This window comes from Vicugna pacos, chromosome 34 (genome assembly GCF_048564905.1).
Source record: "Vicugna pacos chromosome 34, VicPac4, whole genome shotgun sequence".
NCBI lineage: Eukaryota > Metazoa > Chordata > Mammalia > Artiodactyla > Camelidae > Vicugna > Vicugna pacos.
In genome coordinates this window covers 6649940-6667963 of record NC_133020.1, presented here as the reverse complement: position 1 = coordinate 6667963, position 18024 = coordinate 6649940, and the positions used below count along the sequence as shown (strand labels likewise).

General features: G+C 38.8%; 1 protein-coding gene across 2 annotated transcripts in view; it reads left to right on the top strand.

The window, feature by feature from the left end:
- Positions 1–18024, top strand: part of IRAG2 (inositol 1,4,5-triphosphate receptor associated 2) — an 87356-nt gene that overhangs the window by 47888 nt on the left and 21444 nt on the right. Inside the window, exons 19-23 of one of the 2 annotated variants that reach the window (XM_072954585.1) lie at positions 2661–2722; positions 3796–3876; positions 4443–4539; positions 6274–6421; positions 7611–7692. In XM_072954585.1, the coding sequence (XP_072810686.1) occupies positions 2661–2722; positions 3796–3876; positions 4443–4539; positions 6274–6421; positions 7611–7692 (470 nt within the window). Of the gene's footprint in view, positions 1–2660; positions 2723–3795; positions 3877–4442; positions 4540–6273; positions 6422–7610; positions 7693–14402; positions 14490–18024 lie in introns of those variants that run through there. The other variant, XM_072954586.1, reaches the window with a different exon arrangement.

Sequence of the window (18024 nt, the reverse complement as noted above, 5' to 3'; positions counted from 1 at the left end):
TCTTTGTGTGGACCTTTGTTTTTAGTTAACCTGGGATAAACATCAGAATTCTGACTTTTTTAAGAAACTGCCAGCCAGTTTTCCAAAGCGTTCACACTCCGGTTAGCAATGCAGGGGGAGTTCCAGGTGCTCCACACCTCCAGTATTTGGTGGTGTCAATCTCTTTCATTTTCCCTGCTCTACTGGGTATCTCATTGTGGTTTTATTTTGTTGAGCTGATTGGCTGTTGCATATCTTCTTTGTGAAGTTCCTAAGTCTTTTGCCCTTTTTCAAGTTAAGTCATTTGTCCTTTTGTTACCGAGTTATAAGATTTCTTTTCTTTATATATTTTGGATACAAGTCCCTTGACAGGTCTGTGTGTTGTGAATCCTTTTCTTCTAGACTGTGGCTTTCAATGAACTTTAGTATTTTAATGCCCTATTTTATAGAATATTAAGTAACACATATACTGTGTTATAAAGTCCATAATCCATAAATGTCAACCATCATTGATAGCTTACATTATTACAGCTCTAATATTATGGTTTTGTTTTTCAACAGCCAATTAATTGCCGGGCTTTTTGCCTGAAATCCTTATTGCATCGTCATTTAGAAAGTTGTTTTATCTCCGCTTCCTTCAAAGGCAGTGTATCCAGGACACCTGGCCTCATCCTACAGCACAGATGGCAACAGCAGGGCATAGAGTGGCCATTGTTTTCCTTGCTTCCCTGTGAAACCCAAATGCCCCAGAGACATGGCAGGTCCAACCCCAGATACACAAAGAAGAATGCAAAGGTGCATGCAAATTTGGGTCATAAGCCAGCTCATTTTGCCTTATGAAACGTATGAAAATAGTTGCTACACTTTGCACGAAACATCTGCTGAAATGAGGTTTACAATTTGAATGTTTTGAGATGGACTGTTTCTAAAACCTAAGATCGCCTGATGGGAAAGCAGATGGGCAATTTAGACAGTCTCATACTAACTCATTATTCCTTCTGAAACACAAGCTTAATTTGGAAATTCAAAGACAGTGTTTTGAGATACACAACTTCGGGAACATAATGTCGGCCACTTCTGAAAGCTTTGGTTGCTGTTCCTTCGATAAAGGTCAGGAGGTAGACAGCGGCTTATTTCTTAATGCAATTAACACAGAATTTTTAAAAAAATGGAATCTTCACTAAAATTCTAAGTATTAAGAATTTAAAATTTTAAAATTATTTAAGTATACTAGAAATATTTTTAAAATGTATTTTCCTCCTGTGGGCCTAATACACACTATGTCAGGCTTAGTTGAGAAGCACTATTTTTACAAAAAGAACTCATACAAAATAAATTTTACATGGGTAGTCTGCCACATCATTGGAGCTTTTCAAGCTTTTATTCCCTGGAAAATATTGAACATTAGATTATGTACTTCGCACATGTATTAGCATTTTTTTTCATGGCTCAGAATTTCTCTCGACTGTTGAGACATAAAACTGTTGGTCTTTAAAATAAGAAGCACCAGATTTCTGTGTGTTTTGGGCACCGGAGTATCTGCTGTTAATTTTCCTGGCTGTTAGTGATCTTTTAAAAAAGTGGCAGCTATTAATATGCCTCCATCTAGCAGAGCTTCTGACCCTCATTTAATCTTTGTTTTTAATCATCTGTGGGCTGAGAAAACAGTCAGGCATGTGAGAACTGGGTATAAATTCAGCGCCCACTGTCTGAGTGAAACGTGAGGATGGGCCACGTGAATCAAGGGCACGGATCTCAACGTCTGTTTCGGTCGTTCCAAAGATAGCAGCCTCTTTTCTGGTTCTTGGCTATATTTCAAAGAGTATGGACTGTCAAATAAGTAACATGTTACTATTTAACTCAAAAAGTGAAATAGGTATTTCTCCCACTTTCATTATTCCAGAGGTGAGCATTTGGAAGTTACCGGGCAGCAGATTTCAGTTAAGTAGAAAGACAAATGTATTGAATTTCACAAAAGAGTATAGTGAAGTGAGCACTGTCCTGTGAGCCAGATCTCAGCTCCACAAATAACCAGTTACCCCTTAAATGCCCTGGACCTCAGGGAATTTTCGTGACCTCAGACCTACTAGTAGGAGTCAGGGGCTCTGGGGCTCCACTTTCAGGGCTCCCATCGCTCACAGCTCAAGCAAAGGTTTGTTGAAGAGAGGATTTCTCCATGGGTCGGAAGCTGGACTGAGTGACCTCTGAGGCGCCTTCCCATTTTAAGATAAATCTGTGACTTACTCCTAGAAGATAATTCATTTGCCCAACTATCATATTTTTTAAAAATTTTTAAATTTTTATTTATTATTTTTTCATCTTTTTTGGGGGGAGGTAGTTAGGTTGTTTTTCTTTTTTAGTGGAGGTATTGAGGATTGAACCCAGGATCTCAGGCATGCTAGGCATGCAGTCTACCACTGAGCTATACCCTCACCCCTTTGCATCTGTCAAGGTTAATGTTAAGTACTCAAGGGCAACAGTGGTTTCTCAGTCCCACCTGCTTTGTCCTCCTTTCCCACTTTCCCAAGTCATGAGTGGCGACCACCATCCTAAGAAGCCATCGTCTTCTCTCTCCTTTCCTCAGGCCCCAAATTTAAAGCTGTTGAATGTTTATGAAATGAATTAAGGGAAAAGGGGGTTACAAACTGTCATATTAAGCTGGCTGTAAATTCTCTTTGTAGCAACAATTGAATCACTAAGACAGAAGTTCATTAAAGGACAACTCCATGGCTTGCTGTTTCAGGTAACAAACACACACACAAAGACCCAGACCTCTGTGATGTGTTTACTGTGGGGACGTTGTCCAGTTTGTATAAGATTTTGAAGCTAATTTATCATATGCAATCATTTAAATCATAAAATTACATGACCATCTTAGAAAAAGATGCCCTGGTGGACTTTGTTCTCTTATGCGCTGAAAGCATTTAGCACAACAGGAGGGGAGAATGCATGTCAGTGAGTGGCTCCTAATAACATCTTTCCAAGAAGTAGCATTCAGAATTTACTGTATCTATTAGCAAAGGGCCAGTTTTCTAATCTTAGGCCCCTCCTTTCTGAGACTCGTGAATGGGCTTTGATGGTTGCTGTCTCTTTTCTCCCCCATTGGAATTAAACTTTCAACTCCCTTCTGTCTGGATATCCTAAGATACACGTGGTAGCGTTGAATGTATTTCTTTCCCTTATGACACTTGGTGAATTTCTCCTTTCTGTTCATAAGGGAAGAACAGAAGGAACAGCGGGGTTGGCACGGGAGGGAAGGGGCTGGAGGTGGAAAGAGGGAAGGGTGACATTTGCATGGATCTGTTTCCAGGGCATAAAGCGGGCACATCTGTTTAAGCAGGAAAAAAAAAAATTCATGTAGGAGATTAAGCTAGGCAGAGTGCCTAAAAAGTCCCTTACAATAAGTTGAACCAGAAAAAAATCTCCTTATCTAAATATGCTTTAATCACCTCAAGAACACCAATTTCTATTATAATATATGATAGGTATGTATCTACCTCTCGGAATAAAGCCACAATTTTATTGCTGTGAAATTTTTCGCAGACATCATTTTCACCACTCTATGTCTCCAGTAAGCTTCTCTGGCCTCTGCTTGAAGATTTTAATGACCAGGCCATTCAGTTTCCGTGGGGGGAATGTCCTGAGAGGGTTGCCATCACACGCTTGTTCCCTTAACGTACGACACAAGATAAAGAACGAGTCAGTTTTTGTCCTCCTCAGGTAGCATCACATCTTCTCTCAAGTCTGATGTGTTTTGTATCTGCGGCTCTTTCATGGTTCTGTCTGTGAATACCTTCCCCCTTCTTCTCACGACAGAGCTGTTTAGATGAGTTATTTCTTCCCTGCGATCCCTTGAACGGCACAGATAGAATTCATCAACCTCTCCAAGGACAACTGGTAAGTGTAAGCTTTTTGAAACTATTTAAATGCCAATTGTGAACCTACTATATGCCAATGGAGAAAGGTAAGTCCAGTACATACTAGTGTGTTCGAACTCCACTGATTTTCTTGAGAGATGTTCAGATGAAGCAAGAAACCTATTTTTTTCTTTATCATGTGTACACACGCAACTTTGATAAACCCTCACAAATGGTAATATCTAAAACTTTTTGATTACAGTATCACAAAGAAGAATTATGTAACTGAACTTGCCCCTCACTCACACCTCTTTCCCCCAAGCCTTTGTTTATATAAAAGTGTTGACTATTGGGAACCGATGTTATCATTCTGTTACTTGAATGAAGAGTGATCTTTAATAAGAATTCTTTTTCACTTGGAGAGTATACCTTTTGATCCAAAGCATGAAAGCTTTGTTTCCTGGTGTCATTTATTTTCTTCTTGATCTCTCTTGCGGGGTTATTTGAGAACAGTGATGTTCTTTCTACTTTTGGAGATGAAGAGAGTTGATTATGAAATATGTTACACCTGTTTAGAAAGCTAATAGTACTTGATTTTCTGTGCAGAGGAGGTGTTGCCCTGAACAACGGAACAGTCAAGAAGCAAGAACACATTGGCTACCCCTGACCTTCAAACACACACGCTGGGACACACCTCTCCTGGGTGAGCATGGATAACGCCTCTCCTGGGCCCCGTCAGACATAGCCAGGAGTGGGGTTGTTTGGAAAGGGAAAAGAGTTAATCACAGTTACATAGCCAAAGTTGTGGAACACTTAGATGTTTATCCCTGACTTCAATCAACTTACGTTTGAGCACCTACTCTGTGCAAAGCACCTAACTGTGCGTAACAGAGAGTAAGTCCTAAAATAGCTCACAGATTATTGAGGGAGTAAGGCCTGGGTACGGAGAAGCCTCCACAGAAGAAATGAGTGTTCAGTGGGGCCTTGAACAATGGGTTGCATTTGGAAAAGCAAAAAGCATGGAAAAAGAATTCCAGCTGGGGAGAATGACACAAGTTGGGGAAAAAAGAAGAATGCAGAAGCTTTAAGTGCTCGAAGAAGAGTCTAAGTTGGACAAGTCACTTTGGAAATAAGGAGACGTGGTCAGAATACAGTCGAATACAAGTTTGGAGCAGGATGTGGGTCACATGGCAGACTATGACTCAGTGCCAACCCGAGGAGAATGAGCTTTACCTTCGGAAATGCTCAAAGCGGTGGCGTCTCTCATCACAATCTGGGTGTGACTGAAAGTAAAAGTTAATGGCTGGTTCTAAAAGAAATGGGGTAGTTATCAGAATAAATCAATAAGGAATGAAAAGAAAGTAGAGTGATTTTTGGATCATTTCAACTAGATGAGGGAAAACTGCCACCATTACCGAGTGGCCAGTTTGTGTCAGACAATAGATGAGCAGTTTACAGAGATGACTTCACCTGCACAAATTCAGTGACGGTGACAACACAACATGAGGTTGGCACTTAAGGAGTGCCTGCTTTTATTCCATGCACAGTTCTCTGCACTGAACATACCTGCTAATTCATTTAATCCTCACCACATCCCCCAGAGGTAGATGCTAACATCATTTCCATTGTAAACAGAAGGAAACAGGAACATTGAGGTAGCGATTTGCCTAAGCACATGGCACTCTATACGTCCATAAACCAAGGTCACACAACTGGAATGGGACAGAGCCAGGACTTGAACTAAAAACTGTGATTGATTCCAAAGCCTGTGTTTTTTCTATTAAACTCTGCTGCTTCTTATACTCAGAAAAACATCAAGATAGTTTACTTAAAAAAAAAAATCTGTCACTCTATTTCCTGCCCTCTTTAACAGGTTCCAATTACAATGTTGGACTGTTTTCAGGAGTTGGTAACCTGTATCTGTAAAGGGCCAGCTAGTAGGTATTTTAGGTTTTGCAGGACGTATGGTTTCCATAGCAACTACTCAGCTTTGCTGTTGCAGCACATGAGCAGCCATGGGCGATACTAAATGGATGGGTGTGGCTGTGTTCCAATAAAACTTTATTTACTAAAGCAGGCAGCTGGCTGGATTTTGCCCTCTGGAAGCAGATCATTGCTGATCTCTCTCTAGTTGCTTACTAGGCAAGGGTTTCTGTTACCCCTTCTCCACCCCCAACCCCTGCTTAATAAAAAAAAAAAAAGGCATTTCCACCCCTTATAACTCGACATCAAGGTTTAGGAGATGAGGGGTTATGTTGAAATGTTAATAGAATTGAACTGACTTTTGCTTTTTCAGAAATGGTCTAATCTCCCAAAAGGGAAAGAATTTGTTATATATTATATACCTTATATATGTTATGTTATATATATTATATATATATATATAATTTGAATCATTAATAAATTTCTGTTTTTATTCTTTTCTGTTCTGCTGTAGATGCCTTGCATCTGGATCGTCTTACAGGGGTTCCAAGACTGGAATTGACGCCTTTCCCACGTGCAGCCATCCAAATCCATGCTTCACGTGAAAGGTCCAAATATGGAGAAATAGAGAACGGTGCTTTGGATGTGACTGAAAGACAAAAGTGAGTTATAGAAGCAAAATATTCTTAACCTGCTCTTTGTGGGTGGCCTATTCCTGTTGCCAAACCTCTTAATCAGTTAGAATTTCATATCCTGAGATCATAACATCTTTGTTTTTTATTGAAGTATAGTTAGTTTACAATGTTGTATCAATTTCCGGTGTACAGCATAATGCTTCAGTCATACATGCACAGACATATTCATAATCTCTTTATTATGTAATTTTTATTATATAAGTTCTCTAACTTTCTGAAAATTGACAATTTTTGCGGGGGTGGGTGTAATTATGTTAATTAATTTATATTAATTATATAAATAGATAGAACCCAGGACCTCATGCATGCTAAGCATGTGCTCTACCACTTGAGCTATACCCTCCCCCCCAAAATTGACAATTTTAAAGCAAAAATACCTCTATAGTTTTCCCTATTAGCTCTTTTGAATTTCATAATACCCCTTCTAAAATGTAAAAGACAAATTAGGCTACTTAAAATGTTTCCCAGTTTTTTTTAACATACTATGTACTGCTCAGTTAATGTATTCAGACAGATTTTGGTAATCTTTTTATTCCTTCACGCTCCAGGTGGACAAATCTCTGGGAATCTAATCCTGTCCCCACACTCACTCTCCCCTGAAGCTCGTCTGAGCTCACTCACTTGTCAGAGTGCACAGACTGATCTTCCTTAGAAAAAGCTCAGAGATGTCAGTGGAGGGGGGAGGGTATAGCTCAGTGGTATAGCGTGCTTAGTATGCACGAGGTCCTGGGTTGGATCCCTAGTGTCTTCATTAAAGTAAATAAATAAACTGATTTACCTCATCCTGAAAACAAAAATAAAACAGAAAACAAACAAACAAAAATCCCACAAAAAACAAAAAACAAAAAAAAAGAAATGTCAGTAGAGTCTATGAGCGGTATCTACCGCAATGAAATTTCCTTTCTGTATCTAGGGTCAGGAAGCACGACTTTGAATTGCAAATAATTCATTTTCATTTCTGGCTGGATTCTCTGGGATTTTTACCCTCTCTCTGCTGGAGCTTCGGGCTCTCTTTCATTATGACTTACTTAAGCCGTGAACTCAATTAGACGTTTGGTAAAACTGGGGCGGGGAAGGGGAACTATGCGACAGGTTGGGATCTGCTGAAATTTGCAATTTTTCCACTGTAGTAAGGAACTTTACTTCGTATTGCCAGGTGCCCAGGCCCTGCCACCGGCCCCCACCCAGGAACAGATCTTTCAGGTTGCACCAGCATGAATAATGACCTAAGTATGGAAGTAAGTATTGGACTATATTTCAACTTCATTTTTAGCACTGCCATATCCTGGTCCTCTTCTATAGGTAGTCCTTTTTTTTTTTTTTCTCAAGTATTACAGAGACTCTTATAGCAAGTATAAGTCTTACACCACAAAATTCAGATGCACGAGAAACGTCAATCTTTGATTTGGGGCGCTTTGTGCCCCTTCTAACTATAAACTCAAGGATATGTGACCTTTTGATGAGATTTTGATGAAGTGTGCTGAACTTTTTGTTTGAGAGGCAGGGTGGTTTGAGACCTGAATTCACTATGGGCTGTAAGAAGCCTCACATCTCATTGACTCTCTAAGAATTGAGGTCAAGGTTGGACCATCTTCAAGGTGCAGGTGCTCTGCAGCACAGAACAGGGCAATGCCCAAGAGTATCCAGTGGAGTAGTTAGGTGCTAATGGCACCCAAAAAGAGAATACTGAATAACTGAGGGCCCTGAGGCTAACTCCCAAGGTCAAGGAGATGTGTCTGGAGCCCCTTCCTCCGTCCGCAGTCTGAGCCTGAGCTCTGTGATCTTCTCAGTCAGATGGAGCTGACTATTCTGTTTTAGGGCCTGGCAGTCCATCATTTTCCCTTTTTTAAAAGTAGCTGTACTGTGTTATAATGTGCATATCAAACAACTCATCAATTTAACTCATTCAATGAAATTCTTTTCAAAAGATTCACAGAGTTGCACAACTATCTCCACAATCGATTTTAGAACATTCTGATCGCCCTGGAAAGAGACCTTCTACCTGTTAGCAGTCTATTTCTGCTGCTCCTCTGCCCCTGCCCTAGGCAGCCACTACCCACCTTGTCTGCCTCTATAGCTTTGCCTGCTCTGGAAATCTCGTATAAATGGAATAATACAATATGTGACCTCTTGTGACTGGCTTCTTTCACTTGGTGTACTGTTTCCAAGTTTCATCCAGGTTGTAGCTTATTATCTGTACTTCATTTTTATGACTGAGTAATATTCCAGTGTATGAATGGACCACATTTCATTTATGCACTCACCATTGATAAGTGCTTGGGTTGTTTCTACTTTTTGGCTTCTGCTTTGTGAATAATGCTACTATGAACATGAGTGTAAAACTTTTTGTGTAAACATATGCTTTCCATTCTTTGGGGTATATATGAAGGAGTGCATCTGAGGGTCACTCTAAGTTTAACATTTTGAGGAACTTCAAAACAGATTTCCAAAGCAGCTACACCATTTTACATTCCCACCAGCAATGTATAAGGATTTCGGTTTCTCTACATCCTTGTCAACACTTTTCTACTTTTTTGATTATAGCCATCTTTTTATTATTATTATTGAAGATATGATTATAGCCATCTTAGTGGATATGAAGTGGTATGTCATTGTGGTTTTGATATGCATTTCCCTAATGACAAATGATGTTGAGCATCTTTTTATGTACTTGTTGACCATTTGTATAGCTTTTTTGGAGAGATGTCTACCCAGAGCTCTTGCTGATTTAAAAAATGAGGTGTTTTTTTAAAATTGAGCTATACAAGTTCTTATTTTTCTTTTTAAGTGTGTGTATCTGACATTTTCCCCTTCCTTACTACCGACCCTACTGAGTAGCTAAGGAAAGGAAAGAAGAAGGAAATGAATCTGTTTTACTATTACTTAGCAATTCTTGTAAAGTTTTAAGAAAGGAAGTTGAATTCGGAAGCTTACAGGATGTTTGGTTCTTAGTAATTTCCTTTCTATATGGTACTGATTTCACCAAGAAAGGGAAAGAAACAAACATCAGTTGTGTACCAGGTGCTTGGTAAGAAAGTATTTCCACATGCCATGTTATTGATTCTCTCTGCAGCTTTGAATGCTAAGTATGATCTGCTTTTACAGACAGAACAACTGAAGTTCAGAGAAGTTAAATAACTTAACCACAACCACTCAACAGACGATACTTCAATAAAAATATATTTTAAAAGATTGTAAGTAGCAAACCTGGGATTCAGATTCAGGTTTGTCTAGCTTCAAAGATTAAGCCCTTCCCACAACTCCTCTTAGAACATTGAATTTAGACATTTCAATCATAATAATTACTCACAGTTATCTTGAAAGTAGTTTTTTGGCTAAGAAATGTACTGCCTTATGTTTCTAAAAGGGCCTCCTTATCCACTCTCATCAGGACATGTGACCGAGGGGTTTTGTCTATGTTCTTGACACCCTCTAAGAAATAGGAGCTAACAGAGATCACACGAGAAACTCCTGTCAGATGCTCCAGGGGAAGTGCGTGGGCTCCCTGAAGGCTTCTGTGCCGTCTCTGCACCATTTCTTCTGTAGTCCCCAGGACCTGGGCTGTCACCTGCACTCTGTGGCTGATGCCACCAATTCCCACCATCCTCTTTCCAGGTTTCCACTCCACTGAAGAATCCGTGCGTCCTATTAACGCCCTCCTGCCTGTCCCTTGAGTAAACCCCACCGCCTGCCCCTTCATCCCCCACCCCACACCCATCTCTGAAACAGATAGAAAGCTCTCCCTCGACAGTGCTTGCCCAAGCATTCTCAGTAATGGTAAGTACAGGGAATTAGAATAAAATCTGAAATTAAAATTATAAAACATAAGAATATGAAAAGGAATATATATAGTATAATTGAATCTCTACGTGGTACACCAGAAATTAATTAAATTAACTAATTTGATGCCCACATTTTTTTAAATATACAAACTTTTTTTTTATTGAGTTATAGTCATTTTACGATGTTGTGTCAAATTCCAGTGCAGAGCATAATTTTTCAGTTATACATGAACATACCTACATTCATTGTCACATTCTCTTTCACTGTGAGCCACCACAAGGTCCTGTATGTATTTCCCTGTGCTACACAGTACAATCTTGTTTATCTGTTCTACATTTTGAAATAAACTGACTATACTTCAATCTTCAATTAAAAAATAAATAAATAAACAAAATTGGGGGGAAAATAATTAAATACCTCACTATCAAATATTAAAAAATTACGAAACATAGAATCCGTGTTTACCTCAGCGACCCATAAATCATTGTGTTTTCTTAATTCTTTGGCTTCCAACTGTCAGAATGTTGTCACTCTTGAAGGCCTTTGTGACAAACAAGTTGACCTGGTATGTGAGCTCTTCTCTAACCCGACTGCAACCTACTTTTCCATCCTTTCCCTGTCACTGCCGTAGAGTTGTCCCTAAGTGTCGCCGAGCGAGGTAGTCTGTGTTGTCAGAACATATCATACAAAGCTGCCTGCACTGTTCTCCCTGCCCAGAACTCTGTACACTTCTCCGGATCTCAAATTCTGTTTGCGTGTCAAGGCCCATTTCAAAAACCAAGGGTTCCATAAAACCTTTCTTGCGGTAGCAAGAAATGTTCACAGTCAGGCATCTTAAGTCCTTCTTGAGGTGGAGATCATAATGGATTAGAAGTGGAGAGATGGGCATTTTCCCTGGCTCTGCTTCTCTGCGACAATGCAAAAGTCTTGACCTTCAGGCCTCAGTTCCCTCTTTCCGCAAGCATCCCACTCAGGGAAAAACAAGTTCACTCTTTTCTTGGACCCCAGTAACTGTGTCCTCCTCTGGTTGTCACCTTTATTTTGGTTACATTGTAGTTATTTGTTTTCTTATTCGTGTTCCTGTATCAGATTCTAGACTGCCTTTGTTTGGCCATTAACCAATGTTAAACTATCTCCCTGCATAGATTCGTTGAACAGTGGCTGCTCCGTTAATATTTGTTGAGTGCCCGTTTGCCTATTTAGTTTTGTACGCCCTACAGGGTCTGTTGAAAACATTGAGCACGAGCACTCAATGAGCTTGTTGAGTTGACAGTCTTGCCTTCTTGCTTTCTGACTGGTGTTCCTGAGAACCCGAGATTTATTTTTTTTATTTCCCTCCCATATTCATAGAGGAAGCTATATGCGATTTTTCAGAAAGCACAGCATGAGATGAGAGTGACCATCAGTATTTATAAGAGGATCTTTGGGTAAGCAAGGGACTCCAACAAGAGAAATATCTCAAGAACATCTCATAGGAAAAATAATTTGGGGTCCAGTTCGGGACATTCTTGGGGAGAACAGAGCTACCTTAGTGACCCAGTGAAATCTCTTTTTTTTTTGGGAGTTTTTAGTGTAAAGAGGAAAAAAGGAAAGAGATTATTTCCAGTTTTTGTCTTTTACAGACTCAGACTAAAATAGTTATGAAAGAAATGTTAATGGTATCTGGGATATGCTTTAAAATAATGCCAGGTTAGGTTTAGTGGGTGATGGTATAGAGGAAACCAGATAGGTCATAGATTGATCATTGTCCAATCTGCAGAATGGGTACACAAAGGGTAATTATTCCATCCTGTCTACGTTTGTATTTATTTGAAATATTTCCAAGCAATGACTTAGAATTTTTAGCCACATAGCATGGACTTTGGAATTAAGCAGGTGTGGGTTTAAGCTGGCTCTGTTACTCTTTAGCTGTGTGAACTTGGACACATGGCCTAACCTCTTTCAATTTGTGTGCGTCCTTTGTGAAACAGAGATACTACTTTGCAGAGTTTCTTTTGGGGATTCAAATACACACACACACATATACATATATTACACATATGCATACACCTATATATATCTGCAACAGCTGAGTTCTGGCTTAGTCCGTGGAAGCAAACCCAGCAGGTCACTTTGAGAGGAAAGACAAAACTCAGCGCTGTTTCCCTACTTGCTGATGAATAGGAAGTCCTTTTTGTTTCAGGGGGTCCCTTCTCAACATTTCCAAGAACCTCTTGGGGAGCATACCAGGATATCTCAATGTCCTTTTGACCTCACCAACTAGTGGGTCCCAGGGAAGGACGCTTGACCCCCTGAGAGATTGTGGGAGAAGGCAGACAGTTTCACCACTCACATCTCTGCAGTCCTCTTTGCTGTCCACACTGCCTACGGGCCCTACCCCACGGCTGACCTCCTTCGAACCCTGTGTCTAGACCTTTGGTGATCTCCCTTCCCTGGTCAGTAGAGAGATGACTCTCCCTTCTTGTTTTCAGCGCTTGCAGAGTGAGGTCTGAGTGTGATGTTGGGTGGATTCCTTGCGATGCAGTTCTTAAAATTACCCTCTGCTTTTCAATGCAAAGAGACAGTCCAGCAGGGCTGGCTGGAGACACTGTCTCCCACCGGCTTGAGGATCTCTGCTCCCTTTGGGTTTTTTTTGTTTTTTTAATTTTATTTATTTTATTTTACTTTTTAAACATTTTTTATTGATTTATAATCATTTTACAATGTTGGGTATCTCTGCTCCCTTTGATAGCTAGACCCAGCTGTTCCTTTGGCCCAACTTGCTCAGTTCTTCCTCACCCTTGGCAGGTTCTCCCTAGGGCTCAGGTGTCTCTCGTTCTAATCTGTCTTTCTTTCCTGCCTCACTGCTCCCACCATTGAGTCAATAGCAATTATAGTGTGTCTGGGCCTTTGCAAAACTGGACATGTGATTAGGTACCTATGTGTGTCCCTGCACACTCCAAGAATTAAGAAGTTCCATGAAAATTCTATGACAATGAAACTGACTCTCCCCTCTACTTACTGCAATCTCAGGTTTGATCCCAACAAGATACTTTATAACATAAGAGAAGTACCTGGTTCATGGTGGACACCCAGAAAATAGCAGCTGTAACTGTCACCCAGAACCAGAAGTGTCAGCAGTGTGAAGCTCAGAGGATACAGGTCAGGGGACACGGAGATGAATTTCTGTTTCACTTTGGCTGTTACATAAATCACATACACTAAATGTGAAGTGTCTTTTGATCCCCTTTGAGGTCTCCTTCTTGTTATGACATGTTTTTGTTTATGATTTACTATTACTAGGAGAAGATGATTTATGAAGCAAAGAACAGAATCAATTTCTGTTCTGTTCAAAATATCTCAGAAGATTTCCTGGCCATTGTCTCTCCTGCTTTCTCAAGCCGTGTATGGGTGCAGCTTTAATAACTTTGGAAAATGAGTAACATTGCCAGTTGCAAAATTGGGACATGCAGAAATTGGCTGATAACTGTATTATAAATGAACCTCAAAGTGGTAGGTGTGTCCTGTAGATCTGAAGGTGTGGTGTCCTTTTAGTTAGAAATTGGAGGGGAAAAAAAAAAACTTGTGAAGGCATTTAGTTTTGTTTAGATTACAGCAGTTGTAATCTTTTGACATTCAGTTTTACATTCCTTTCTTTTTAGAACATTGAAACTGACTCCAAGTCATGGGTATTTTAAGTTAGAGTGAAATAAGTCTATAAAGACTCCTTATGTTCAGTTTTCCTTCTCTCAGAAAATCATATTAATTTGAATAGGGTCAATTGCCTAAAATGGATCTAAAAGTAAAAATTACATTGGTAATGTGAGTATTTATTGGTGGAAGGGTTTCTGATCATAAAATCTATGGATAAAATAGCGTTTCATGTAGAAGAGTAATTATCTAGGCCTATTAATTACCCTTACTAATATCTTAGAAGTTATTTCTTATTGTTCATGTTTTTCTATCTAAATATTAAAATAATACTGCTCTGTGTGTGTGTGTGTGTGTGTGTGTGTGTGTGTATGCATGTGTGTGTGTTTGTCCTACATTGGCTGACCCAGCCCATGGGAGAATGTCTCACTCTGTTCCTTGAGCGCCTTGGCTACCCCACCCTATGGTAGACTTTTACTGTCAAAAGCAAATGGGCTGGACCACGGATTTCCATGTAAATGTTATGCAGGTTGATATCTGAATGGCTCAGACAGGAAGAGTATGCTTCCTGCTCGATGCCGTCAGCATGTTAGACCCATTGACTTGAGCCAGACTTCTCCATGTAAGTCTCTCTTCTGAACTTTCTTTTTCTTGCTTTTAGGCAATTTTTTGATTGTCCTTGGTTTTAAGGTATATCTAGTAGCTTGTCTTTTTTATGATCTGCCCAAGTCCTACAGCTGTTGTGTGGGTTAGGTTCTCCTGTGGGTCTGGGAAGCTGGTTTGAATAGGGGTAAATTTTGAAGCTGGAAGAAAAGGGCACAGTTGTAGAAAGTTTTTGCTGAGTTATGTCTGTCCCTCCCGCCCCCACCACTTCACAAGCACAGACACCCTGAGGGGCTTTATCTCCAACCTTCATGAACTATAATCCTAAATTTTTGGGGAAAAAAATCTCCTTCTTTTGTCTGGGAAAAAATGTTCAACTGAATGTCTGAAAATCTAGGATTGAGATATGTAATGGGGTGTTTTCTGATCAGTGAGATTTATAGATAAATGAATTTGGGATAATAACCACTAATATCCAATTTCCTTGTAACTGTTCCAGAATAATGTAGTAATGCATGGCTACTAAATTCACAGGATTGTTATTTAATTTAATCAGTAAATATATTATGTTTACCAAAAGGTTTCACATATAAAGAATAGGACAAAAAAAAAAAAGACTTGACACAGAGCATTACAACAAATGAGACTCATCTGTAACATAATGGAGGCAAACTGTGTTTTTGCTGTAGCTATTATTTTGATTTTAAATAATAACTAGCCTTTTTTGAAAAACAAAGTTTACAGAAATAATGTGTGTTCCCTTTTCCCTAATTTTAGAAATCAGTGAGTTGAATAGAAAATAACTGTGTTTCCTTTCGTACCTCTTAAATTCAAATACAAGAATCCATGACTGTGATCAGTATAAGAAATCTTTTTCTGAAAAAATTAGCTTTTTAGTTAGTGCAATATAATAATTATTATTATATATAATATATATTATTAATTATAGCACAGTGATAAGGATTACTTCAAGCCTCATGTAAAAGCACACTTTTATATTTTATAGAGTATTAATGGGCCCGATTTTTTTTTACATTTTTTATTGATTTATAATCATTTTACAATGCTGTGTCAAATTCCAGTGTAGAGCACAATTTTTCAATTACATGGGAAAATATATATATTCAATGTCATATTTTTTTCTCTGTGAGCTACCAGAAGATCTTGTGTATATTTCCCTGTGCTATACAGTATAATCTTGTTTATCTAGTCTACAGTTTTGAAATCCTGTCTATCCCTTCCCACCCTCCGCCCCCTTGGCAACCACAAGTTTGTATTCTATGTCTATGAGTCTGTTTCTGTTTTGTATTTATGTTTTGTTTTTTGGTTTTTTTTTTTTAGATTTCTCATGAGCGATTTCATATGGTATTTTTCTTTCTCTTTCTGGCTTACTTCACTTAGCATGACATTCTCCAGGAGCTTCTATGTTGCTGCAGATGGCATTATGTTGTCAGTTTTTATGGCTGAGTAGTATTCCATTGTATAAATATACCACATCTTCTTTATCCAGTCATCTGTTGATGGACATTTAGGCTGTCTCCATGTCTTGGCTATTGTAAATAGTGCTGCTATGAACACTGGGGTGCAGGTGTCATCCTGAAGTAGGGTTCCTTCTGGATATATGTATGGGCCTGATTTTTTATTATTAAAGAGTCAATCCTTGCTGACTTTTACATGGTGTGATACTCAATGAAACTGAAGGGTGTTTCATTTTTTCCTATTTTTATAACTTCATTTCGTACATATATATCAGCATATAGTTAAACAAGCATATAATAATTACTAAACAATCTATTTAAATATTTTAAGGAGAAAGCTACTATCATTTAACTAACTGTGGAGTATAAGGTACACGTTCTCTTCAAAATTTAATTCAAATGTTACCTTACTCTGTCCTGTGAGTATTACTTTCCTCTGTGGAATGCTGCCTATAATTTATGGAGTGTTTGCTTTATATGTTTGTCTTTCTGACTGGCCTGTGAGCTGCTCTGGGACAAGGACTGTGCTTTTGGTTACTCCAGCCTTTCTGTTTTGCGCCAGAAACAGTGAAAGGCTTTTGATGAATGTTGTTGAATTAAATTAAACTGTTGTCAGAAGGGGCTCCAGTCACATCTAGTCTGACTCAAAGATATTTAAAGCAGAGATAAAATGAAACAATAAAAGATGATTGCCCAACATTTATTAATAGAAGAATTAGGTGTAAACTCTTGCTGTGCAAGTTTGATTGTAGATTTTTCTAAACATGTGAGGTGAACATTTAGAAAGTTTATATGCAAATCATCTACCAGTGTAAGACCACAGCTAGAAAGGCTTTGCCCGTCCAATGGCCTTATGGTATCTCAGAGACAGTGGGGAGGACACTGTGTTTAGTCTAGCTGGGGTGAAGAGGCTGATGCCACTATCGGAATACTTCTGGGAAATTGCTTAATCACTGGTTTTATCTTCCTTATCTGAAATGAGTAAATCCTTTTTTGTTTGTTGGTTGGCTAAAACCCACTGCATATGGTTGGGAGAATTAAATAAGATAATGCATAAAAGGGCTTCTGTAAATTTTAATATGCTGAACAGATGTAAGTCGTTATTGTCTGTGTTGAATAACTATGTATTCAGCAAGCTCTTGCTAAACCTTTTCCTTTCTGTGACTGTAGTCACTGTTATTTTGGATAGATTCTCAATACTGTGTGTGATATCCAGCATCCCTGCTTTGAAACATGCTGTGGCTTGTGGCAGGGAATAAGTTCTAGGTTTGATTATGGAATATTTAAATGTGTCCATTTTTGTATTGTCAGTGCAGGGTTTTGTTATGTCCAAATGATTTCTGTTTTAATTTATGAAATTTTAATGGATTTTCTTAAATAAACCAACTAATCATGAAAACATTAGAAAAGCTTTTTATTCAAGAGGAACCTATGTGCCCACTATATTTTTTGAAAAGAGAATAAGCAAAGTAATCCAGCATAACGTCCTAAAGTTTCCCCAAATTAGGAGCTCCTGTTAGAGATCAGGAAGCTAAAGTGAGGCTTTCAAACACTTGCCTTGGCAGGCTAGGACTATAATTTCGTTAAGCTCCACTTGAATGCCAAATCATAGGTGCTGACTTAGATATAATCCCTGGGATCTTTGAGAATTGGATTAAATTTAAAACGTATTACGTGTCTAGCTGGAACATTGAGAACCATTTTTAAATCACCAAGTCAGAAGTTTTAGGTTGAGTAATATTTCCGTAAATAGAAATGTTGTCTCATGCCCACCTAGAATGTTCTGTTTAAAGAAAATTTAAGTTCATGATATAAACTCTATGTGCCCTTTAAGTTTAGAATTTGCTTTGCCCAAGAATCCATCAGGTTTTCTTTAAATATTAGACTTGTGAGTATGCTTGAAATTGGTTTTTTTTTTTTTGGCAAGTACAGCTTTGAGGAAGTATGTATAACTATCTGCCCTATACCATCCCGTTCCCAGCTCCTCTCCAAAAGAGAAAAGCAAATATGGGTTCATTTAAAATTGTATGAAAATATTTGCTTAACACAGCCTCTCTGGAATGGAAAATGTCAAAT